The 26,242-nt window shown below is 42.8% G+C and overlaps 2 protein-coding genes across 5 annotated transcripts; both read right to left on the bottom strand.

Annotated features, from left to right (window-relative positions):
• Positions 1–351: 351 nt before the first annotated feature.
• On the bottom strand, positions 352–13,492 carry LOC133340620 (Bardet-Biedl syndrome 5 protein homolog). 2 transcript variants are annotated; one of them, XM_061548990.1, is made up of 12 exons: positions 13,369–13,492; positions 11,931–12,013; positions 11,659–11,724; positions 11,152–11,201; positions 10,713–10,840; positions 10,037–10,172; positions 8,954–9,049; positions 8,246–8,308; positions 7,142–7,276; positions 5,301–5,384; positions 2,386–2,409; positions 352–1,858 (listed from the first exon to the last, which is right to left on the bottom strand). In XM_061548990.1, exons 1-12 carry the CDS (start codon positions 13,428–13,430, stop codon positions 1,757–1,759), a joined length of 1,029 nt encoding a protein of 342 aa, XP_061404974.1. In that variant the 5' UTR covers positions 13,431–13,492; the 3' UTR covers positions 352–1,756. The 2 variants fall into 2 exon arrangements, with proteins under 2 accessions (XP_061404974.1, XP_061404975.1); XM_061548991.1 differs by having other exon boundaries at positions 13,277–13,371.
• Positions 13,493–17,243: 3,751 nt separating this feature from the next.
• Positions 17,244–24,047, bottom strand: LOC133340639 (uncharacterized). Of its 3 annotated transcripts, none has more exons than XM_061549031.1 (6): positions 23,897–24,047; positions 23,088–23,177; positions 22,044–22,757; positions 21,346–21,481; positions 20,611–20,740; positions 17,244–18,983 (listed from the first exon to the last, which is right to left on the bottom strand). In XM_061549031.1, the coding sequence occupies exons 3-6, from the start codon at positions 22,415–22,417 to the stop codon at positions 18,898–18,900; spliced, it is 726 nt and encodes a 241-aa protein (XP_061405015.1). In that variant the 5' UTR covers positions 22,418–22,757; positions 23,088–23,177; positions 23,897–24,047; the 3' UTR covers positions 17,244–18,897. The 3 variants fall into 3 exon arrangements, with proteins under 3 accessions (XP_061405015.1, XP_061405017.1, XP_061405016.1); XM_061549033.1 differs by having other exon boundaries at positions 22,056–22,757; XM_061549032.1 differs by having other exon boundaries at positions 23,098–23,177.
• Positions 24,048–26,242: the final 2,195 nt, after the last annotated feature.

The following is a 26,242-nucleotide window of genomic DNA, read 5'->3' as shown; positions in this document are numbered from 1 at the left end:
AAAGTACTATTTTTGCATTTATCAGAATATAAAAAAATTATTGCAACACTATAATCTTGTTTTTGGTGGTGTTGTAGTCTGCAGAACATCATGTGTAGATATGAAGCAAGTTTAAACCTGTCATTTATTGCATATTTTCAATCATCAAGCAACGGTTGTCTCATACTGCATTTATATTGACTTGAGACCATGTGCCAAATGTGAAATAGCTCCTATTTTATGAAGCTATGCTATTGATTAAACTGCAGCACAGTCAAATCCGTGATTGCTATAGTGATGGTTGGTGTAACTGAAGCACAGCGGGGGAAAAGGCAACACGCACACACGTGTGACTTCTTCGAGAGTAGAACATCCGTAAAGATGAGTGTACATAGAGCATTCCTCGTGGATCATAGTATGCACTACAAAACACAACGGACAAAAGAGAGACCTCATGACATTTTGGGTACATTTGCATTTTGAAAAAAAAAAATTCTTGGAAGACATTAGAAAAATACTCTCTGGCTCTTTCGGTAAAGTCACGTAGGTATAAAATAAAATTTAATCACAATTCCTGCAGTCACGAAAGCTTCAAACATTAGAAAAAACATGTAGTGTAATTCATAAAACATCACAAACGACTCGATGTTTTTTTTGGAGTTATAGACAACATCCCATTTATTTGAGTGCTTCTTTTGCACAACTCGTCATCAAGAATGGCCCCATTTACAAACACGAACATACACGAGTTTACCCCCCTTCAAATGAAGCCTAGATTTCAAATTTGTGGTTTCTTAAAAGGGAAAAAAATATTCTGAGAATCAATAGCATAGAATCAATAGCAAGTCTGCTTCTGGATGCACACAGCCTGCTATTCGGAGCACAATGCTCAGAGTTTGTGCACGTTAATTGTGGTACGGTATGTGTTTTGAATATATACTGTCCGCTGCACAAAACTGGTTTTATGACATTACAGAACGTACAAAATGAATCCCGCTATACAGCACATGCATCTTTTTTTAAATAGTCAACAAAGAACACTTCACACTTACTTTTAATTAGCGGGGATTAAAAACACCAGATTAAGAGAGACTAAATTATTCACTATGAGATCATATGACCATTGTGTGCAGCATACACAAATTCCTCATACGCTTACCTAAAAAGTAATGATTAATTAATATCCTAATCGAGTGACATTCTGCTCATGTTACTCTGTTCAGCAGCCAAGGGGAGGCACTTTTTCTGGCCAGGTAGGCATGATGCTAATGAATTAAACTAAACGTTTTATTTCGTAAGGCCCACTGAGCTATTTAGCTCTTTTTTCAGAAGCGACCTGGCCACAAATGATAGTTCTACGAAGTGGCTTATCACATGCAAATGCATTGCAGCCAAATACTCTAAAACACGTTTCTAAATATGGAGGGAAAAAACCAGAGGACCCGTAGAAAAATCCAGGCGACCACGGGGAAAACACGCAAGCTCCAAATATACAGGCATCAGGGTCGGGATCAAACCCACGACATCCTGTATACCAGGCCAGGTAATTAACATTTCACCACCACAGCGCCAAGAGGAATGCCTTAAGGAAACTTATGTTGGTGCTGCCTAAATCCATACAAAATTGCACTTATATACGAATGAGCCCTCATCGAATGATTACTTCTGAACAAAACATTGTATCCTGTCAACTTTAGAAAATGTTCAACTTATTGCACTTGCGGTACAGGAGGAGGGTTTGGGAAATGACATTTAAGCGGCATACATGTAGACAAGCTTAGCTCACAACATCCCAGAGACTCTGCAGGGTAAATCCGTCACGCAGCTTCTCCACTGCAAGACCGAGATCTTCGTTGAATATGGGATCCCTATCTTGTTGCTGTAAACCAAAGTGACACGATACATGTTGGAACCACCTCTGGTGTCTGTGGAACGACAGCCCTATTCCAGACGTCTTGTAAATCCACTTGAATGCATTAGTCCCAGCTTTGTATTATTGGTTCAGTCTGTGCATATCCATCAAATGAGTCGAATGAGCTCTAAAATAGGCTTCACTACATTGTGCAACATTTAAAATACATTTTTTTTCTCACAATTACTGTGTAGACTAATGACACTACATATTAAAAAGGGATGCCAAAATGAATTGAATGGAAGATGACTGGTGACTCAGGAGAATGATGTATTATACTGAGCCAATATCACAGAAAGCCTGTGATGAAATCCTTAGCTCTCAGCTGAAATAAAATACAATTCTCAAGTGCAGCAAGCTGAATGACCTCATTTAAGTTGCCAAGGACTACACATGTTACGGGAAAAAATATTGATTGTTCTATATGGATGGTAAATGCCAAAAATGGGTGAATTTTTATTGCGTAATTTTATTGACCATCTTGTTTGGCGTACCTTGTTTCCATCGGCAAAGTAGGCCTGCGAACAACACATGGAAACGGTTATATAATGCATAACTGGCATTCCTCGTGGTATGGTTAGTGATTAGTACTATATATCCCATTAACAACAATGTAACATACAAAAAGCATATAAAGGGCCAATTTGAAACAAAAGTGATATTTTCCTTTCTAATTGAATAATATGATTTTCAACGACTCTTCTTCTTACCTATAAAAGACATTTTTTGTCTGTCTGTCTGTGTGTGGCCGAAACTTGCGAAGGATTTGGCTCGCAAACCGTGTGGTTTACGCTGTTAAAAAGTAGCCAGGTAAAACGCCATAAGCCCCATGCTGAGCCAGCACTATTCCCATTTCGCGCCCGTCACCTTTAAAGTAGTGTAATAAACGATTTAGTGCTGTTATTTGTTATTCATTTATTAGCTAGCGCATGTACCACCCTACCAACTGACACGCGTTGGGTGATGGGGAAGGCCCCTACCAAGTCACACGCATTCGGTGGTGGTGAGGGGGGAATTATCTTTCGTGTGGACACTGCGCAAGGTAGCACACACGCATTTACAGCTCTCTTCAAACATTCATCACCATGACTGCTTACTCATTACAAATTGCCTTTTATAGGTAAGACATTTAATGACAGGGATTAAGCAATGTTTTACCCAAAGTAACACGATTTTTCTCCCCGACTACCACTACCTTTGGCTTTCGCGATCACGTCTTTATGTGAGGCCATGACACTTATGCACACGTTTTCTCTTTGAAAATAGGTACATTTCTAAATATCACTGTCCTGCTCACAAAATCCAGGTTTGAGGGGAAGAATAGCTTTTTTCTGTACTCGAGGCATAAGTAGCCACGCAATATCACTTACTGCATAAATATACTCAATTACGTCTTCATTCTATCATATTTACACTTGCCCCCTCAGTTCAGGGGTTGAGCAGTGACGTGATGTCAATTACGCTTGATTGGTGCGCATCTGCTCATAGTTACAGGTAGGTTAGGTTCATTTTGTAATTCCGTTGACTTTCATAATTTGCCATCTCTTGCTCGCGGCAAATGTTTGCACCAAAATGGCGGAACACCCTCGCGGTCGCTCCTTATTACTTGTTATACACGCGTGCATTTCCCCTCTCCCTTGCTTCTTTCGCTATGCGTGTGCACGTCCATGTGTGCGTGTGAGTCCATATATGTGTGTGCGTTGTGTCTGTGCGAGTCTGTGTGTGTGTGCGTCAATGTGTGTGCGAGTCAATGTGTGTGTGTGACAGTCGCTGTGTTTGTTTGTGTACGTCAATGTGTGTGTGTGTGGTGTGTGTTTAAGTCGATGTGTGTGTTTCAGTCGATGATTGTGTGTGTGTACATCGAAATGTGTGTCTGCATGAGTCCACGTGCATTTGTAAGTCGACGTGTGTGTGTAAGTCGATGTGTGTGTGTGAGTCGATGTCTGTGTGTGAGTCCATGTGTGTGTGTCTTAGTCAATATGTGTGTGTAAGTCCATATGTGTGTGTGTAGGTCAATGTGTGTGTGACTATGTATGTGTGTGTGTGTGAGTCGATGTGTGTGTGTAAGTCTAAGTGTGTGTGTGTGTGTGTGAGTCGATGTGTTTGTGTAATTACATGTGTGTGTGTAAGTAGATGTCTGTGTGTTTGAGTCCAAATGTGTGTGTGTGTGGAAGTCGATGTGTTTGTGTGTGTGGGTCGATGTCTGTGTGTAAGTCGATGTGTGTGTGTCTTTTTCGCCCGGGCAATGCCGGGTACTTCCCGCTAGTAACCTTATAAATATGCATCAGGCAGTACAATTTATTATAAATGCAATGATAAATTATTTTAAAAACCTGAGGTTTGTCAAGGCATTGTGTCCAACTGAATTGTCTGAGATTGAAACGTGGCTTAAATATTTTTCAAAAAGCACCCAATAAGATTTTCTCTGTGCATTCACACATTTTTTTCCCAGCTCACAATAATTCCCAATGGCCAATTTGGAGGATAACTTTTGTTTATCAAGCCATCAGGTAGTGTCAATTCTAATTTAGTGAAAGTCCTTCTGTTGAATATATCAGTCCTCGGCACAATTGTGGCAGTATTGTATTTTTTACGCATTTCACAGACAACCACTAAGGCCTGGGCATCAGATCATAATGTGGGTGGAGTGGAGCGTTAATTTAGTAATAATTTTTCATCTTTGTCATGGTCGCAGTCTAGTCCACGACAACCTATACAATTTTAGTCATGTCATGGTGAATTTCATGTCGTCATTTTCTTAGCCTCGTCAATGGAAGCAGTCAAACAATTAGTCCACTCCTAGTCATTAAATGATGGTGTGTGGGGTCCAAACTGTCCCCATTCCTGCCAAAATATTATCCGTCTATAAAAAGGTATAGCCAAATTTCGATTTAAAGCTTTCGTGACTGCAGGGATTCATCTTCTTGGTTCTTTCGGTAAAGTCACGTAGAAGGGAAGTAATAAAATAATAAAAATAAAACATAATAAAATAATTCTCACGACGTTTCGGCTACAACGCAAGCAGCCGTCTTCACCTGAGGACGGCTGCTTGCGTTGTAGCCGAAACGTCGTGAGAATTATTTTATTATGTTTTATTTTTATTATTTTATTACTTCCCTTCTACGTGACTTTACCGAAAGAACCAAGAAGAAGGTATAGCCAATTACCATTTTTGGTCTTTTTCAGTGCACTGCAGTCTCTAATAACGTAACTAAATTCTCTTAGTATGTCTTAATTCGGACTAATTTAATCTCGTCAGCCAATCACACTTTGGTCTTTTGGCGGGCTGTCATTGCCGCCATACCTGAGGATTTTCATCCACATCGTCATCATCGACTAAAATAAAAAATCTTATTTTCGTCACTAGTTTTATTTAAAAAAATAACACTGGTGGGGTGCAAGTTTGTACCACGAAGGCGTCGCTTGGCTCATCCTGTTGAATTTCCACGTCATCCAAGGCATTCTCCACTGTCACTTCATCAAGTGGCTGGGGCTGCAGAAATACCAATACCCACAATATAATTACATAATAGTACAGGCATGTGGTGAAAAAGCACACAACTATGCTAAACTATTTTTTTTTCCAGCTATATAGCTCTTTAATAAAAGCAACCTGGCCACAAATGATAGCTCAACCAAATGGCTTATCACGTGGAAATTTATAGCAGCCAAATATTCTAAATGCATGTTGATGCTAAATGTGGAGGGATAAAGCAGAGGACCCGAAGAAAAATCCGTGCAACCACGGGGAGAAGATGCAAACTCCAAATATACAGCAGGCGTCAGGGTTGAGATGGAACTCACGACCTTCTGTATACCATGCGAGGTAGTTAACATCTCGCCACCACCGTGTCCTCAGAGGAGGCCAATTTTACAATATATGTAAACAAATATGTTTTTCACTGTTTTACATGAACATAAAGTGTGCTGATAATTGTAATTTCTGCCAGTCGTTTAGTAGCAAAGTATCGCTTTTTGGTGGCCAGGAGCCGTATATTTTACTTTATCACGTGGAATTACACACAGCTCTACACAATGTGAGATCATGTGATTAAACAAGCAGAAGACACACAGCCATGAATATTTAAAATTACTCACATATGCTACTTAACAATAGTAATTACTCATGTATCATGGCCAACCCATCACAGATCAGGAGGCCAATTTTGTGTTAAAAATTTGCCAGTAAATACATTTAAATTTTATCTTTGGTTCTTTCGGTAAGTCACGTAAAAAGAAAATAAATTAAATAATAGAGTACGACGTTTCGATTGCAACACAAGCAACCGTCATCAGGTAGAACTAAATTTGAGAGAGAGACAAAACACAGATACGGAGACACACAGACAGACACACAAGCAATCAAAACGTCGTACTCTATTATTTAATTAATTTTCTTTCAACGTGACTTTACCGAAAGAACCACCAAACAGTAATTCCTGCAGTCACGAAAGCTTCAAATCACATTGAAATTTATTTTAATTAATGTAAAATCATTTACATTTTTCCACGAAACAATGTACCCATTAATCACCTTACAGAGAGATGTGAGTCCGTGAGTGTTTGGCCGAGAACCAAACCTTTGAGAAACCTACTGTACCTCTGTGTATGTAGAAATTCAACATTAGAAACCTCAGTGGGGAACCCGTTTTCTGCCAAAGGCCATTTGGATATTTATAACATCATTCGCAGGCCATACAAAATTATCAACTTAAAAATTAGCCTGTTATATTTGGTCAAACATTTAATTAACTCACCCCTAATGTGATGGCTGAAACAGACCAAAGGATTTTGCGGGCCTTATATGGCCCGCGGGCCGGACGTTCCCCACCCCTGAACTACAGCATACATAGGCAACCTTGCAGTAGAACCGAGGTGTATATATAGGGACTCCATATGCCTGCGATTCGTAAATTTTTGGGTTAGATCATGTAGCTATGATGCGAAAATTACAGCCATGATCAATCTACTGTTGGATGAAGGCCTCTCCCAAGTAATTCCCATCTCTCATGAGCCATGAAATGTAACAATACACCTAGCACCTACAAACAAGCCGAATCATTCACTCCATCTCCGTACGTTACTATCTCTTCCCCGTTACTCTATTGTTATTTAATAAGACTCGGGGATCATTATACTAAAGCTATCCATATCACACAGACTCTGTATTACTGCAAGACCCCAACACACATTCCTGCACTGTAGCCCGTGTGATGTGTGAGATCACGTGAGAAGGATCCTTGTCCATACCCTGTCCTCGATCTCAAACTGCACCCCGAAAATGGGGCTGGCGGAGTAGACACGGTGCAGTGACTGGATCTCTTTCACTGCCTCCTGTAGCTTCTCGAGGGGGTCGATGCGGAAACCCAGCACGTAGCCACCGCTCTGCATGCAACCCGTGTAAATTTTAATCACATCAGTGACAAAAATAGCTAATTATTCCCGAATGTGATGAGACAAAATTAACTCGTTTAAATGAAGACACGGACTAAGATGATTAAGTAATGTTATTTGAAAATGAAGTGCACTGAGGAAAACCAAAACATTTTATTTGCTAAACAAGTATGTAAAAGAACTGACCATGATCACTTACAAACTGATCTGACATTGGGGAGAGGGAAATTACGTGTCGCTCATTCCAAAAACTAATAACTCAGAGTGGACGAAATATTTGACTGCGTTTGCCAAATAGACTCAGACTTGGCCAAACTTCTACAGGTTGTCAGACTACACTATGATGACTAAACAAAAAATGCTAAATTAACACTGCATGCAAAGCATGCAGAGGACAGACATGGTTTATCATCGCCGTTGTTCTCATCAACATACACATTTATACGTACACAAAGGCCTTCGGTTAAAAGCATTGTATTTGGAAGAGCTAACTAATTTGGATTACTAGATATAAAGGGCATCCCGGTTAATGTCATTATCAGAGCTAATAGTTCAAAGTTAACCTTCTGGTCCTGTTGCACACAGGTAGTCGTCACTCAAGTATATTGTGGTTGTTCATAAAACATATTTTTCATACCAGCAAACTCACAAACCGTGAGCAAGAATACAAACCATGCTCCAATAAAAGATGGAGGCGACATGGCCCACACATATGCAGCTTGTTGCAGAGGTTTGCCATTGGAACCAAAGGCCACCCTGTTTAATACTGTGGGGATAATCATGAAATGTGCCGTCTGCTTTACGGTGAACGTTAAATATTCCGTGACGTTATTCGAATAAGAGGCCAAGTGCGCTGACATAATGGCCCAGATTTTCCACCTTTGAAAAACGAAAAGACGTAGAAAAGTAAATCAAGTATGATTAAGCGATATAGAAACTATTTTTCTTATATGTATTTACCTGTTGTGATGTTTCTATTACCAGTGCAAGTCCAAACTTGGAATCTCTTATCTTCACTGAACGCTGCAATAAAAATGAAAAGAACTGTAATACACACATTGTCAAAAACTGTGTTTTACTGTACACACAAAATCATGTGATTTTCAATGTAGATATAATGTTAACAATAATAATGCATTAAAATGGATGCATCAGATATTTTATTGGTGAATATATACTAGATTGCCACTGTACAATCCAATCTTTCTCTGCATTTTCCCTCTGCCTCCCTGCCTGTTTTTTATTTTCTCCCCAACTTTCTTTTCATTCCTTTACACTTATTGGCCTAACCCTCAAGAAATATTGCTCCTTAATGCCACAGCGTCCTGTTTGTCCCGGGACTCGTCTGCCACCGGAACTACCCTGGGACTCCATGGTTACTGCCCCAGCTGCTCCTGGGACCCATTGGTCCTGGGCACACCCTTCGTTGCTCCGTGACTTGTTGGTCATTGGGCCGCGGTGTCCTGAGGACGTCCGGGGACTTGTTGGGCCCCAGTTGCTTCATCCCTTTCTACTTGGCCTCATTGACTCTGGTCCGTGCTGTGGTGTTGCTCTCTCCCCTTCCCTGGGTGGCCCTGGCGTCACCTCCTCTTCTCATTATTCCTTCTTCCCGAATATCCCTCACTTCAAATTGAAAATGTTATTTACCATGTAAAACATACTACTCACAATTTGCAGGTATGGAATGCTGACGTTGAAGCTGTCATTCATGTTGGCATGCCACACCAGACGCACGTTGCTTATAAAGAAGGTGCCCAGGTTTCCCTGCAAATAATTCATCCAAACTTTAGTGTATAGTCTTCATAACCCGTCAAAAAAAGCCATCCGCTACTGAAGCTAAAATACATTTCCATGATGCATTTATCTAAGTACATACTGGTGGAGTGGTGACACCGTTGTAAGCGCACTGCGCTTTGAACCCGGCAACCTTCGTTCAAATCTTGGCCATAACTCTCATCAGTTGCGAGTGATATCTCATATTCTTAGGTTTTTTCGGTAAAGTCACGTAGGTAAAACATCAAAATTAATAAAAATAAAATAAAACAAAAAATCACGACGTTTCGGAGGCAACACAAGTCTCCGTCATCAGGTGGGACCGTCACAGCCGGATTAGCTGCATCAAGCAGCTAATCATGCAGCTAATCCGGCTGTGACGGTCCCACCTGATGACGGAGACTTGTGTTGCCTCCGAAACGTCGTGATTTTTTGTTTTATTTTATTTTTATTAATTTTGATGTTTTACCTACGTGACTTTACCGAAAAAACCTAAGAATATGAATCCTTGCAGTCACGAAAGCTTCAAATCTAGAGTGATATCTCAACTAGTCCAGGGACTCCTCTTCGCCAACCCAAACTGACCAGTGTGGTGACGTATGGTCAAACTACCTCCATGAGTAATGCAGTAGAGGGAAGCATACATCCAGGAGTGGATGGACAAAGCTACGCATATTAATATTCTACTATTATATTTTTAATAACAACAGTACCCTTTTATCACCAACAATATTACAATTGTGCTATTAAAGTTAAACCATGCAGACAAATAAAACGTATTCATTTTACACCACATACTGAACATCTGTGATATACTGGACATATGTGAAAAAGAGCTTTACAGTATAAATACAAATTCTGATATTGTACACTTGAAATAGTGCCATACAGACAAAGTTTAGAGGCCTTTTATGCGCCAATGTTTTAAGATTAATTAGATTTAGGCCTAGAACACCAGCCAGCAGTTGACGCACAAACCTGGTCGCTGGACAGGTTCCAAACGCCGTTGATCTTGTCGTAAACCTGTTCCTGCGGTAGAAGCCGCAGCTGCCTGTTACTGATCAGCGCACCACGAAGCTTCAGGTCGCGGTACATCTTAGATGTCTCGTATGCCCTGTTCAGAGCAATAAGCAGTAAATGAAGTTGCATTTGTAACAGGTGAATAATAGCATAATTTATGTATTCAGGACAGCATTACCTAGTCTCAAGACTTTTCCCAGAGGGTCAGGTAACGAGATGTTTGGCTAATTTCACTTAAAGAAGTGTTTTACATATATATGAAAAGGCCATCAACAAATAGGATGACATGTCAAAACTCGAGGAAGACGGAGGGTGCTCATTGTGGATGTCTCTAAGTTAACTTTCATTTCGGAAACACTGAAGGACCTGCAGAAAATCCTGACATATGATGGGTTAACAATGAAAAGGTCCAGATAGGCAAGTTTACAAAAAACACTTGCTATACTTCCATCTCCTGGCCACTTTGCAGCTCAGTAGGTTTGCCAATATCACAAAAATACTTGACATACAAAACCCTTGCCTCCAAAGTGGAGAGTTGGCTTTGTTGCTCAAGAAATGTTAAAACTAGGAGGGGCAAAATGTCAGCACTACAACTTGTCGACTCTGCTATGAATATGAAATGCAAGTTGCCAACCTGTGTACAGCCATTACGGAGGTGAACAGACGGGGGCTTCCGGGCACCAGGTTGGTGAAGATGAATTCAAAGCGCGTGTTGTTGCACTTGGTCAGGATGTACAGGGCCTCGGTCTGCCCGCGCAATTTCTGTCCACCAATACACAAGCCACGATTTCATTTCATTTTTGAATGTTGCTGTGGAGCATTCAAGATGAACCAATAAAATTAGGTTTCTTTTAAACAAGTAAACCCATTTAACAAGTAAGCCAATTAAATTTTAACTTAACATTTGCAATGGTGAACTGGTCTACTAAAGCTATGGAGTGACCGTTATAACGGTCATTTTCCAGAGATATATCCAGGAATTTGTAACCTCTGCAATAAACCGGAATGGTTTATGAGTATTATTTTTTATATGTTCCCAATACGAGAGAGGAAAGAAGAAAATTGAAACCCACCGAATTTGCTGTTCGTGTTGTGATGCTTATCACACAGTTGTAGCCAATAGCTGTGAAAACAATGAACAATACAGTGATAATCTTCATAACTAACTGAAAGCCCATTGCTATTGATGACCCATATTGTTATATTATCATGGATACTGTACAAAGTTAACATTAATTTTAAAAGTCTTGAGATAACTCAAGTTCATTAACTGGCAAGGTCGTTCAGTGCTAGAGGAAGCCACTTACAATCACGTTGCAGTTCAAATCCTGGGTGGAGATGACAGCCTATCATCTCTTCGGGGTTGATAAAATAAGTGCCACTTCGTAGGGAAGTTAACAGTGGTTACCCTATGGAAGGAATAACTTCTGCCATAGGAATGTAGAATGTTTACCATGGGCTCAGGGCTGTAAACCGGAGATTAGCATTGCGTTAATGCCCATATGAGCAAAAGAATCACCCACTTTTAAAAAACAAAACTGCTCTTACACAGTTGAATAACGAAACTGCCATGCACTTACATAGGTTCACTCTTGGCAGTGATTGCGAGTGCCAAATTAGCCTCAAGTTTGTAACCAACAACCGACCTGCAACAAGAAAAGTGCACATTCACACCAAATAATGTTTGAATTGAAAAACATAACATGTCAGAAGGTTCATACGTGTAGCGTGTAGTATGTGCCGCTAAAACATAATTGACAACAATATGGCCTAATGGCATGCCGGGACAGTTAGTTGGTGCTTCTCTAGACTTTTTAATTCCCTGCAAACTGATGATGGCAGTGACACTCACCACGATCCCCATTGTTCCCCTTGGTGTCTTCAATCGAGTCCAGAGAATCAATGAGCAGTTCTCCTGCGCGCATTCTCATCTGCCTGCCCAAGGATACAACAAAGTCCATGCTCAGTCAATGTAAACATGTCACAACACAGCGAAAAGCACAATTACCATGGACAGTCAGCTGATGGATGCAACGGCGAAGCTCTGAGTTGATTTAACAGTACACTGCGCTGATAGTATATATTTTAAAGTCGTGTAAATTTGGTACAGTGGTTATTGTCGCCCACGGCTAACATCAGCGTGGAGTATAGTCAAGTAACTCACAACACCCGCAAGGCACGGGCATGTATTCATCCAGCAGTGGATTGACAAAAGTGCTCAATATAGTCAAGTGACTGCCCTGCGATATAGTTAATTTTACAACCCGATCATTTATAATGAAATAAAACATCTACATTCACGAGTGCAGTAACTCAAAACCCCAATTTTAGTTTTTTTATGTCACGTTTAAAAAGGAAAACATTAAGTCTTTCTTATGGACATGGTAATAAAATCACTGTACATTATTCCTTTGGGGTTACATCACGTAAAATAAAAGGTTTGTCACGTAAACAGAACATGCCAATTCGTTACTATCACAAGCACACCGGTGTGTTGGAGAGCAAATCCACAACATTTACACTCTGAGTACGACGTTTCGCCAGTAATTGCAACCGGCATCATCAGGCGGCAGCCAGATTTGTGGAGAAATCTTCCTGTTTCGCTCCTTAAATTGAGGGATAGATGTGATGTCGTCACTGTCGCCTTATGATGCCGGTTGTAATTACTGGCGAAACGTCGTACACTCAGATTGAAAATGTTGTGGATTTACTCTCCCAACACACAACCGGTGTGATGTACTAGTAACGAATTGGCACGTTCTGTTTCCGTGACACAAGCCTTACTCATAGGCTGTGTCGGGTGGTGGCGGGTTTAACGACACACATTTAAATTTTGATGTAAAGCTTTCGTGACTGCAGGGATTCATATTCATGGTTCTTTCGGTAAAGTCACGTAGAAGGGAAATAATAAAATAATATAAATATAAAACAATAAAAAAAATCCCATCGTTCCCCTTGATGTCTTTTTTTATATTTATATTCTTTTATTATTTCCCTTCTACGTGACTTTACCGAAAGAACCAAGAATATGACACACATTTATATTTACGCGATTATCGCTCGCGAAAGCCTATTTCATGTTAAACGCTGCACCGTGTGCGCGAGTTGAGCGGCCCGTAACCATGGCAACACGCGGTAGGCCCCAAGCCTAACGCTAAACGTTGCAGCGACGCGGCGCTTTGCGGGAAATAAAACAACCGGCAGTGGCCAATGAAGCCGGCCTCGCCGAAGAGCCTGCGGGGAGGAAGGTGAGGGAGGCGAAGAGAGGGTGCCCGCCCCGTTGCTCTCACTGCGGGGAGACATCGAAGCGAATGTCGCGGTCTTCCCACAGCGCGTCCAAGGAGGCCGCCATCGCGGTCAACGCGACGCTCCCGTCTCGCCAACGCTTCCCCGACGAGGACCAATCGCAGCGCAAGGCTCGCGTCACGTGATGCACGCGGGGCCAATGGGGTGAGCGGAGTAAAGATGCGTGGTGGTGGGTGCCAGGTTGGGGGGGGCTGGGATTGGCTGTCCATAAATGACGTCACGCGATTTTGGCGATTTTGACCCCTCCCCCCTCGTCACATGACGTCACAAATGTCAGACCCCACCCCCCTCAAATGTGACGTCACAAAGCTCTGCCCCCCCCCCCCCAAAAAAAACATACTTCCATTTTGAAAATAAAGCATGCTTCAAATCGCTTTAAACTATTGTCATTGTAGTGCGTATTTAATGCGGCGCTGCACTCTGACGTTGTAGGAGTGTTGTTATAACAATGAGTGTTGTTATAACAAATCTTTATTTATTTAAAGTTGCGTATTTTGATGTGACGTCACATTTCTCACCCCCCCCCCTCGTCACACATCGTCACAAATGTCTGACCCCCCCCCCCTCTAGGTGCGTGACGTCATTTATGGACGGTTCCTTACTGAATTGTACCTCCAAAAGGCAAAATAGTCCACACCGTGTCAACCCACACGGTTTACTGCAGTCTTGTACGGGGGAATTGAATTAAACAATAACTGTCTATTTGTTTGTGTTTCTCCCTTGTGATGGGACTTTGTAGGAGGATGAACGTTGAGATTTATAAAGGGCACGGGGTGGCCAAAAATGGTCTGAATTGATCTGTAATAAGGTAGGCACTGATAAGGGGTTGACAGCTATGAGTAGACACACAAATATATGAGTTAATAAAAAAAACTATATTTTGGTTGCGTCTCTGTTTCTCCCTTGTGATGGGACTTTGTAAGATGAACTTAGAGATTTAAAAATTAACCGGTAAAAACAAAGTTTTTCACTATAAATCCTTTATATGCGTGGCGGCTAGAGTCCTCTCGTCCTCTGGCTTGAGATGGCTGCCACCTATGGGTCAGATGATTGCCTGCCACCATTAAGCAATTGGTAATAACATATAAAAAATTTTCCCTAAAAAGTGTAAAATTTTGGAAAAAAAATTTCACGAAAATAAATTGTCACGCACAACGAGTCTGTGTGCAAAATGTCAGCTCGATTGGATCACGGGAAGTGGGTAAAAAAACGACCGAAAGATTTGCACGGTCGTAAGCGCGCAAGCAAGCAAGTGAACTTAATATATCGGATTTAATAAAGGGTACGGGGTGACCAAAAGGTCTGAATTGGTCTGTAATAAGAGGAACTGATAAGGGGTTGACAGGTATTGCTTTATATGCAGCCCATGTTCAAGTTGGATGAGAGCCTCCACTCGGTGTGCGAGTCATAAAAGGGGTGGTTAGTTGACCATACAGTACTTCACGCCGCTGGTCAGTGTGGGTTTAGTTAACAAGGGGAGCATAGACGTTGGCCCAAAGTGCAGTACAATTGATGTCGCTGCATTGCCCTTTACTGACAATGTTGCCCCTTGGCACTAACCAGGCTCAATTCCGCTGAGCTTCCGATATCTGCCACTGATGCCGACTATCCACAAATATTATACACTATTATGCATTGGATTATGTATGTTAATAGAAATTCAAACAATCATGTTCGCCAATATCTTCGTATTTTATTCCAATATTGTCCAGTTTATGCATTTGCATCCAACAAAAATAGATGTCAAAACTGCATCTCAATGCGCTTGGAGGCCATTGCTCAAAATTAGTTTTTAAAAAAATACTTAAATTCAGGCGCGCATATCACACATGTATTTCATAATTTAAGTTAAAAGGCACTTCATGCACAAGACGAATTAATGTTTCTGAAGCACAGCATTTCTTCAATCATTGTCAAAAACTTCAAACGTTTAAAATTACTTCCGCACGCACTTTCAACACAATTCCAGTTTTCAAATGAGAAAATATGGCACTAGGTTAACACCTAAATGTTTCATTTAGTAAATTCTGTAAAAGTATATTTTCGTTTATACAACACATACAGCATCAAATATTCAAATCGGCACGGATGTTGGAAGTATTGCCCATTTGTTACAAACATTATACTCATTTATCCAGAACAGCCACACTTGAGTCCAATGACTTTGTTTATCAGGAGGGTCCTGCCTTAGGTGTTTTTTTTATTTTCAGCCAATTAATTAATTAATTCTTGACTTAAAGCTTTCGTGACTGCAGGAATTCATACGCTTTGGGTCTATCGGTAAAGTCACGTAGATAAAAAAAAGTTATTAAAAAAATCACGTTTCGATCGCAACACAAGCAATCGTCTTCAGGTGAAAAAATACAGCAGGCGGACTGCTGAGGCAGGAAGAAATATAGCGAGAAAAGATGATTGCTTGTGTTGCGATCAAAACGTCGTGATTTTGTATTATTTTATTATTTTTCTATCTACGTGACTTTACCGAAAGACCCAAAGAGTATAATTTATTAATTATTTATACATGTGGGAGGAAACCGGAGCACCCGGAGAAAACTCGCACATGCTATCCCCACCGAGATGGAGATTAGTCCACTTGCTGTACTGCCTTTTTCTGGTGAGCCAAGGTATGGCACCTCGACCCCCACAGGGAGTTTTATAACATGTATGGTCCACCTACCCTAGCATTCACAGTGATGGATTACAAGCAGGCGCCGCCATAACCCTGCTAATTGACATGAGACTAGAACGCCTATTTTAAATGTATTGTGGATTATTAGACAACTTGTTATCTCAGTGGTGGGCACACATACAAGTGGGCTAATTTTCTTGCACTCAACTCAAAAGTTGTTATCCACCTGGCCATTTCAAAAGTTGCTATTAAAGGTTCTCAAGAGGAATGTGTTCTGCTTTCCTGGCATAAATTGCAAGTTTTAAAAGAGTTAACCATGCTTAAAACTGTACCTGTGTGAACTTTACACACACAGTTGCAATATGAAAGGGATTTTGAAAACGGATTTCGTTACATTTAAATATTAGGTACCACTGGGCTATCAATATAAAACACATTTACGATACTGGGAGCGTGTTAAGTTTATGTTTCAGAGTAATAATAATCACCACTATAACTTACAAGCCTGTATTCATCTACACACCATGTTCCCTTTAGGGGTGCATTGACCATACTTCACCACGTTGAGCAGTGCAGGTTGATGATGAGTTCAAAAATAATTTCCCATTCACGTTAGCCAAGGACAAAATCTAATTTAGGTAGAGGTACGCATTCAGGGTTCATCGTGCAGTGCGCTGTGTGTGCATAACCAGAGGTGGTGCAGTCACACCCTCTCGTGGGAAATGTGATAAGTGCATGCTGTTTCATATCCACTCAGTGATAGTCTGACAGCACAAGACATAAGCAAAGTGTTTCATATCAAATTAAGCAAAAGCTTAATGAAAACAGATGCACCAAATACTGCATCAGCTCAAACTCAGATTATAATAAACATAACGTTTGTAATTCTAAATACACTACCAAAATTGTAATTACACTATTAACATAATTCGATCACACTATTTTGATATAGGTAGCTTGTCCAGTATGTAATGATTGGAGTAATGCAACACCCGAAATAAGTTCTGCTTAGGCCCAAGTTAATGATTAGAGTAATACGACACACACAGAATAAGTTCTTCTTCTTGGTTCTTTCGGTAAAGTCACGTAGAAGGGAAGTAATAACATAATAAAGATAAAACATAATAAAATAATTCTCACGACGTTTCGGCTACAACGCGAGCAGCGTTGTAGCCTGGACAGAGAATTATTTTATTATGTTTTATCTTTATTATTTTATTACTTCCCTTCTACGTGACTTTACCGAAAGAACCAAGAAGATGAATCCCTGCAGTCACGAAAGCTTTAAATCGAAAAGAATAAGTTCTGCTTAGGGACCCGATGCGCTAGCACCACCCCTAACTCACTCTCACCTTTGGACTTGTCAGGATGCAGAGGCAGTAAGCTTTGTGTCAATGGCCTCAATCATGACAGCAATTTCAGTGCGCTCTCAATCTTCACACGTACTGAAATTAATCATCATGTTTATAGGTTTTTTTCCATGCTAATATTTCCAACGCAACCTTTTTTAGTTCTACTGAAGCATGTAATTACGCATCACATGCTCATATTAACAAGGGTACAACCGTGCAGAGGCAGGTCCAAGTCAGACAACAAAATATTTTACTTCCCCAGCCATCATACATCTGTTGTGAAAAGAGATAGCGTATTTAATCTCAATGGACTTTCATCCACCTGTCATGGTTTGAGAAACTATAGTTTAAAGCAATTTTCACATCTGAAACATCGATATTAACACATCTCCCATTACTGTCTAAATGTGCATACATATGTAGTAGGTTCGAATTAGGTGCACACACACGCAGCTTGGAGGCAACACTATTTATTAAACGGTAAGTAATATAACACTGTACATGAGGTGGTGACCACCTTCCTCAACTCACTAACACTCTGGAACACGACACAGACTGGACCAGGCAGGCAATAGCCTGCCTGGCCCAGGACGACGACTCGGGACTTGACGACCGATGATGTCTTCACTTCGGAGTACAGTACAACAGCCTCGCTCTGCGTTCACACCACGCTTATATCTGCTTTGGCCTGGCCGGCTCCGCCCAGGCGTGGCTGGCTCTGTCCAGGCCACGCCTCCCTTCCCAGGCCACGCCTCCCTTCCCCCACCTCTGGGAAGGTCCGGATCCCTCCACCACGTGACCCCCCAGGCACCCCCTTGGGGCCCCCAGCCCTCGTACGGGCCGACACAGTAGTGACCGTTCTATGTCACTACACATACATAGCGTACAAATTACCAAATCACCCGGAATCCACCCAATCTCGTCACATCTCAGGAGCTAAGCAGGCTTGAGCCTGGATAGTGCTTGGATGGATGATCACCAGGCATGCCAGTTTGCCAAAAGTGACTGTGGAGCTACGTGGTGGTCTGCAGAGGGCAATGCAACAAAAACCCACTGTTCTTTTGTATCGTACTTACATGCCCCCCCCAACACCTATGTTCCTCACGTTCACCAATCCGCACTGACCAGCGTTGTGAAATATGGATAAAACAACTCCCACAACTGACATGGCATGTGTGTGTTTAATTTAACATCAGAAATAGGGGAGCCAAAGCTACTCCTTTGTGTGCCATGCCAATACAAACGGGAACATCGATCATGACAACAATTCACAATTACTCGATGGAATATCAGTGTTATATGTGAAAATTATAACAATAAGTTACAGACCTTTGTCAATTCAGTTATTTTCAGACAGATCCTGGATAACTTCAGAATTATTTGCCACCAGTGTACATGGACAGGAAATTAACCTGGGTGACCGGGGATTGTGATGGAATGTGACATCCAACGCTTCATAATTTCCCCACTTACAAACACACACAGCATTTGCAATACTCTGCAAACAGGGAGGTCATGGTAATGAATGGTAATCAGTCGTACTCAGAGCCGATGGATATGCAGATTTCTCCAGGGTGAATGTAGGTGGAATGGTACCATTGGTTGGTGTCCACAATCACTGCAATGGAAAAATAGGTAAATGTAAGGAATCGAAATTAATTTCTCACGCCACTGCTGGGGGATGGAGCTCTAGAACTTTCCTCTTATGCATATTTTGGTATACTCTCACACTGGTCAGATGCCTTGAAAGAGATGGGAATACCAACCCTTTACCCCACCACACGTGACCTGCCGAACGACTGTGGTGAACCCATATATACTGTCGGGTGGGCAGATGTGGCAGGGATATAATAAATTGCCCATGGCTTCAACTGTCGCGCCAGGAGGTTGAACCCGGTGAGCTTTGTGTTGTAAGTCCACTGTGCAAACCATTATACCACAATAATGAAAATAATTAGTTTCTCTAGGAAGTACAATATTGAAGCATTACAAGCAGGTACGAAAGTGTGCTCCATGCAACTAAACATTAAATGGAATGATTTTTTTTAAAGATCTGTATAAATATTCTCCCTAACATTGAGGATGATGACCGCTAGGACTCCTAGGAATCGGGGTAGTCCAGCCAACAGCAAATTGCATTATGAACAAAGAAAGAATTTCACATCAATCACTTTTAACAGTCATTTTGACCCCTTTGGTAAGGTCAAATACGAAGGTGTTTATTAAACCAGCACCTTTTGATGTATTAGCAAGTCAAACCTAACCTCTTGATGAATATTTAACATCAACAGTTCATTCAAAATCACAGAATACATTGTAGTCTACGAGGAAGGGGAACAAAGAGCTCACTGAGATCAAATGTACGTGATCAGCTGCAGCAAAACTCTCCTTGTGATAGAAACAAGTTAAAGCTGTGCCTGCAAAGCATCGCAGCAGAGTCACGCAGAGCGGGAAAATGTAAATGCGGTGACAAATGTGGCCGCTCATGAGGGTTTCTGTCATGTGGCTTTGTCCAAATGTGCTAAATTTAAAGATTACCTGCAAAAATGTCTCATTCGGGATTACACAATCAATGATTGCGCCCTATTGGTGGACTAATGCCCACTTGCATGAGTCACATTGTGCCACACCGGGACAGCTGCCATTGGGGGTGCCCTTCGAATGTTTGATACGGGATGCGATGTGCTTTGAGTTGGTGGGGCATTTAAACGCCATATAAATGCAAAGATAATTTGTTACGGCAATATTACGATATATATCATACTTTAATACACGGAATTATCGATGCTTATTATATTTATCTTCAAATATTTTATTTCCTCACAAAATGTCTGTTAAATAACACTCAATAATAAAATTTGCCAATAAATAACTAGTATCCAATTAAATAATTGCTTCGCTAAATGTTTATTTTCAAGTAATTGACAATATGGCAATCGCACTATGTAATCATTTTTGTAGTTCTTGTATTTATTTCTTGTGCAGCAATATTTGCCTTATAAGCATTATGGGTATGAAGTAGATATTATTCGAAACCGATTGCAGGCTAATGTTGAACGAAATGCATTTTAAGACTTTCAGAAATAGTTTTTCGAGGAGCAAAGTGCAACAATACAATTGCAAAGAGCGATTGAAAAGTAAAAAAAAACGGATATTTTGATAATCGCCATATTAGATCTAATATTGTACCATATCGTAAAATCATATAGTGGCAACCCTACTGCTCAGGCACATGCCGTACGTACGTATGTCTCCCTTCTGAAGTGTTGCTTGCAGGGGATGGCAAACCTCTTCACACTCCGGGGGTGGCAACAGGTCCCATGTTTTCATTCCTGAGATCTGAGCCTGCCAAGACGGACGCTGCACTTTGTCCAGCTGATTATGAGAGAGAGAAAAAAACGTAGACTACTTTGTTATTAAATAATACATTCCACAGCGAAAGGGTTTTAGGTCACACGGTGAAGGAAAAAAAACCCCATCCAGTTGCGAGCATCTCTGATTGCACAGTGCTTCAGTGTAATCGAACAGGCTTCATATTTAACTCGCCATCAGATTTAGTGCCGATGACTAAATCACCCAGAAGATAAACAATTTTGTTAGATCTCAGAGGCTAAGCAGGCTTGAGTAAGAGTTGTAAAACAGGAGTTTTTAGCAGCTTCGGGGGTGACGTTGGCAGTAGAGGGCAGTGCAGAAAAATGCATTGTTTTACTGCTATGTCCACAATCTCTGCCCTCACAAACCCACACTGTGTGGGGAGGCCCATACCACGTGGGTTTGTGAAATGACCAAGAGCTGTACAAGTACACATAGACATTGGCAGGGGGGAGTTGCTGCATTGGTTCACGCACTGAGCTCTGGACCTGGGCACCTGAGAATTAAATTCCCCACAACAGATAACACCGGTGACAAATTATATGTACATGTACTGACTCTGGAGACCCCCACACCCCCTGTGTTGGCACATTGAGCAATGGGCGTACGTGAATGTGGCTTCCCTGGCCGGCCCAACCCATGAACACCCAGTCAAGCGTGCTGCTCTCTGAGTTGGCAGGGAGGAAGGCTGGCCGCTGGTAGTAGCTTCGCAGGATGGGAGTCAGCTCATCGCTGCAGCTGCTCCTGTGGTGAAAGCACAAAGTCCCATGCGCACAATTCAATATGAACCCATACAAAACTTCTCAAATCCCAAGGTGTAATGTAAAACCTATTTGAACAATCAAACTCATGATAACTATAAAAAATGTCATTTTCAGACCTTTGGCAATCCACTGCTAGATGAAGACCTTTCCATGCTGTTGCTTTCGATGGGGTTTGTTTGACCATACATCATCATGCTGGCCAAAGCGAGTTAGTGGAGGGGGAGGGTAGCGCCCAGAATTGCTTCAGATATCACTCACCACTGATGTTCGCCGCGTCAACCATTACAGTGTGTCAACCATTACACCACAGCAGCATCCTTAATATTGTATGAACTATAAAGCAGTACTACAAGCCACCAAATATTCCAAGCATAACTTTGCACAAAATTACCACTATAAAAACCTCATAAGTTACAAGAGGAATCTATTTTATTTTATTTACTAACTCTTCACCTTAAACCCGAGCGATAGAATCGATGTGTGTGATGTAGAGCTTTGTGCTTTCATCCATCAACACCGACAAGGTGTGCCGCCACACTTACCATCCCACGTACCAACTGGGGCCGCCATCCTTCAGGGTCGCTCTCTCCTCTGTCATGTTGAACACGTCGGCCAGAGAGGTGAAACCCGACGAATACGAGAAAAACTGACACTCCTGCACAGTCTTCCGCAGCGCTTCGCTGTGGTTCAAGTACATCAACTGGAAGAACGTGAAATTGAAGTCAGTGAGTGCTTTCCAGCCGCTTGTGGCCCCGCGCACAAGCAGCGGCCGGCCTGTGTAGGCGAAAGTCCTCAAAAACTCCTGCGGCGACAGCTGGTCGCTGGCCAGCACGGGCACCTGCTCCATGTCCGCACACAGGCTGGGGCAGTGAGAGGGCGGGCGGCTGATCTCGGTCGCCACCAGCCCCATGTCCATGAGGCAGGGCTCGGAGAACAGCGAGTCGCCCTTGGCCACGGCCAACACGATCGAGGCAGCCAGGGCTGCCACGGCGCACAGTCTCGCCGGGGTAAGGGCACAGTAGAGGCGGGTGGCCCACGTCCATCTTCCGGCTCGGTGGCCGGATGCGTCTCTTAGGTGCTTTTTGTACGATCGGGCGCCTAGGCTTGCTCAGGCACTGCATTAACGCGTCCCTTGCCTCGCGTGGAGTTAAGCCGCCGTCGACGGCGCTCTGGTAGAGCTCTACGAACTTAGCTGTGAGTGCTTCCACGGAGCGGGCATCTTGCAAGTTGTTCTCATCCGTCGTACCCATTGCTCGCTGCCGGGAGAGTGCAAACACGACGGGTAGGGCGTGGGTGTGAGATAAAAGTCAATGGCGAGATCGTGTTTTGGCTTGTTGCAAGGATGCTATGTTACGACTTAGCAACCCCAGCACACTCCTGATTTATAGTGGACTTAAAAACGCATTTTTGGTATATCTGCTAAGCAGTCAGAGGGCAGTGTAATGTACTTAGTGTTGTGAAGTGGTTGCAAAGTGGTTGGTGCACTATGCTGTGAACCTGGCTCCCTACATATGATTCCTGGCTATGGCTAACATCAGTGGGGAGGGATATCTGAAGCGTTTTTGGGGACAACCCCTTAAACCAACCTGCACTGACCAGCGTGGTCAAGTATGGTTGAACCTCCAGGATCGACACGGCGTGGGGAGGGCTTCATCCAGCAGTAGGTTAACAAACGTCTGTAAATGTATATTATAAAGTTTCAGTACACAGTATTCATTCATTCATGCAATGTAATTCAATGTCAATGCTATTTTCAATATTTATTTAGGTAGGTAGACTTTGGCACACATACTATAATAAAATAAGTCATGAGAGCATTGCAACCAATTTGCCAGTAATTGGGTTCAGAACTGCACGCATCACATCTGAACTCAAGATTTTGACCAGATCACCAAGAATATTCGCCGGCTCTCATCAGATCTCCAAAGCTAAGCAAAGTTGAGCCTGGATCACCATGCATCTGCTTAGAGTTGTTATTGTGGGCCAACGCTATCAGCAGATGGCACTGCAACAATATCCATTGGTACTGTGCTGAACTTCTATGCTCCCGCGACCTTACGCTCACAAACCCGCACGGGACCCCTCGTCCAGCAGCGGATTGACAACACGGCACTGATTCTAGATTTGAAGCTTTCGTGACTGCAAGGATTCATATTCTTAGGTTTTAAAAACACACAAGTAGCTCACGAGGCCTAGAGCTGGCTGGTAAACAGTGCGAACGTTCACACTGGCCGGACACACAACACACTCCCCTCTCTCTCTCACACACGGCTTGCAAGGCGCGATCACTAAATCACGTCTCGCGTGTTTGTCCGGCAAAGTTTGTTAAAGGCAATGAAGATGGGGGGTGGGGGGTGGGTTAAAGTAAGCGTAACTTCGTGGTTCATGAACCCACCGCACAAGTGACCAGGATAACCCACGTGGCCGGTGCGAGAGATCACGACTGCCGCGGGGTCTCTGCTGAGCGACAAGTTTCCTCCGCTCTCTGCAAGCGACAGCGACGAAATTCTAGCACGGGTGGAGGTAGCAAAGTGGCAGCAGCATCAGCAGCGTCCAGACCGGGGCGGGGCGAAGGCGGTAGGGGGCGGGGCGAGGGCGGCAGGGGGCGTGGCGAGGGCGGCAGGGGGCGGGGCGAGGGCGGTAGGGGGCGGGCGAGGGCGGTAGGGGGCGGGGCGAGGGCGGTAGGGGGGGGGCGAGGGCGGTAGGGGGCGTGGCGATGGCGGTAGGGGGCGGGGCGAGGGCGGTAGGGGGCGGGGCGAGGGCGGTAGGGGGAGGGGCGATGGCGGTAGGGGGCGGGGCGAGGGCGGTAGGGGGCGGGGCGAGGGCGGTAGGGGCGGGGCCACGCGTATCTGGCCACGCCCTTCACAGCTGGAAACCAAGTCCACCTCGGCTGACAACACCCCGGGTGACAACAACAAAACCTACTGAACTTATAGTTTTTTTTATTTTACCAGGTAAGGGGCCGTCCATAAATGACGTCACGCGATTTTGGATGATTTTTTACCCCCCCCCCCTCTCGTCACACTGCGTCACAAAAAGTCAGACCCCCCCCCTGAAATATGACGTCACAAAGCTCTGCCCCCCCCCCCTTCCCAAAATAAAACATGCTTCAAATCGCTTTAAACTATTGTCATTGTAGTGTGCATTTAATGTGGCGCTGCACTCTGATGTTGTAGGAGAAAACCTTTATCCTAAAGTATATTTAATTAAGTAGAACGTGTTGTCTATATTTATTTAAAGTTGCGCATTTTGATGTGACGTCACATTTCTCAACCCCCCCCTCGTCACACATCGTCACAAATGTCTGACCCCCCCTAGGTGCGTGACGTCATTTATGGACAGCCCCGAAGACCCAATGATTTATTTAGCTCTTTTGTGACAACAAATGTCTATAATAAAAATACTGAACAATTTATTTTTATTTTACCAGGTAAGGCCCACTGAGCTATTTAACTCTTTTTCAGAATCGATCTGGCCACAAATGATAGCCCAACAAAGTGGCTTATCGTATGGAAATTTATCGCAGACAAATACTCTAAACGCACGTTTCTAAATAGTGTAGGGGAAAACCGGAGGACCCAGAGAAAAAAAATCCACGTGGCCACGGGAAGAGAGACATGCAAACTCCAAATATACAGGCGTCAGGGTCGGGATCGAACCCACGCATTCCTGTGTACCAGGTCGGGCAGTTAACATCTCACCACTGTGACTTTGAAGATCCCTGGATTTTATCTAACGCGATGCTCATGGTCCATCCTAAACTGCATCCATACAAACCATGGTAGATGCGGATACCTGATGCACAAATGGAAAATTAAAAACTCTCCAATCTGTGACTGTGGTCGTCCAGAACAGACCGTAACGTATAATGATGCAATTCGCGATCCACAAATACGAATGAGACATCACAGCGATACATTCCGCTGCTCCTGTGATGGGGTTATCTAGCTTGACCACCTGAATGTGAAATCGTAGTTGTTGCCCTGCATCTACATCAGCAGACATAGGCAAAGAGAAGATTGAACACTTATTAAATGACAACAGTTTTAAGATTATTTTTATTTGTTTCGCGGCTAGTTTACGAGGGAGAACCATGGCGAGCGAGCTCAAGCAGCAACGCCACGGTGGTGAGATGTTAACTACCTCGCCTGGTATGCAGGAAGTCGTGGGTTCGATCGCAACCGTGACTCCGCGTGTCTCTCTCCCCGTGGTCACGTGGAATTTTTCTCCGGGTCCTCCGGTTTTCCCTCCAAATGTAGAACATGCATTTAGAGTATTTCGCTGCAACAAATTTCCACACGATAAGCCACTTCGTTGATCTATCATTTGTGGTAGCCATGTCCCTTCTGAAAAAAGAATCTATATAGTTCAGTGGGCCTTACTTGGTCAAATTTAAATAGTGTAGTTTAGCAGCAATATAAATGAAAGATGAAAACATTAAATATTGCAGTGACCGAGCATAGAGGGGTCCTGAATGAATATTGCACAACTATCAAACCGTAACGGTTGTAAACGAAACACGAGAATAAAACAATTGTCAGACTTTTCATGACGGAATTTAACACCCACGTAAGACATTTAGCTCAGACTGCTTTGAGCTTGGTCTACTCGGAAATCGAGTGGGCTGCATCATCAATGATTAATTTATTGTATTTGTAATTTGGACCTAGATACTTTTACTATGTTGATTATTTCAAACATCTTCACGTCACGCCTCTTCAAATACAAGTCACCCCACCCC

The sequence above is a fragment of the Lethenteron reissneri genome, chromosome 10 (genome assembly GCF_015708825.2).
Source record: "Lethenteron reissneri isolate LAM-NWPU_2019-01 chromosome 10, ASM1570882v1, whole genome shotgun sequence".
NCBI lineage: Eukaryota > Metazoa > Chordata > Hyperoartia > Petromyzontiformes > Petromyzontidae > Lethenteron > Lethenteron reissneri.
Note: the sequence above shows the minus strand (reverse complement) of the source record. Positions and strands in the feature narration are given on the sequence as shown.

What these genes read in the sequence shown, in the direction of transcription:
- LOC133340639 (XM_061549031.1), bottom strand. Translation starts at nt 22,417, where the DNA reads ATGGACATGGGGCTGGTGGCGACCGAGATCAGCCGCCCGCCCTCTCAC. An exon ending in GCCAGGGAAGCCACATTCAC is followed by an intron (nt 20,741 to 21,345) that starts GTACGCCCATTG and finishes TCTCATAATCAG; the next exon opens with CTGGACAAAGTGCAGCGTCC. An exon ending in ACTTCAGAAGGGAGACATAC is followed by an intron (nt 18,984 to 20,610) that starts GTACGTACGGCA and finishes TTTCCATTGCAG; the next exon opens with TGATTGTGGACACCAACCAA.
- LOC133340620 (XM_061548990.1), bottom strand. Translation starts at nt 13,430, where the DNA reads ATGGCGGCCTCCTTGGACGCGCTGTGGGAAGACCGCGACATTCGCTTC. An exon ending in ACTGCCAAGAGTGAACCTAT is followed by an intron (nt 11,202 to 11,658) that starts GTAAGTGCATGG and finishes TTGTTTTCACAG; the next exon opens with CTATTGGCTACAACTGTGTG. An exon ending in ACTTTGCCGATGGAAACAAG is followed by an intron (nt 1,859 to 2,385) that starts GTACGCCAAACA and finishes TTTGGTTTACAG; the next exon opens with CAACAAGATAGGGATCCCAT.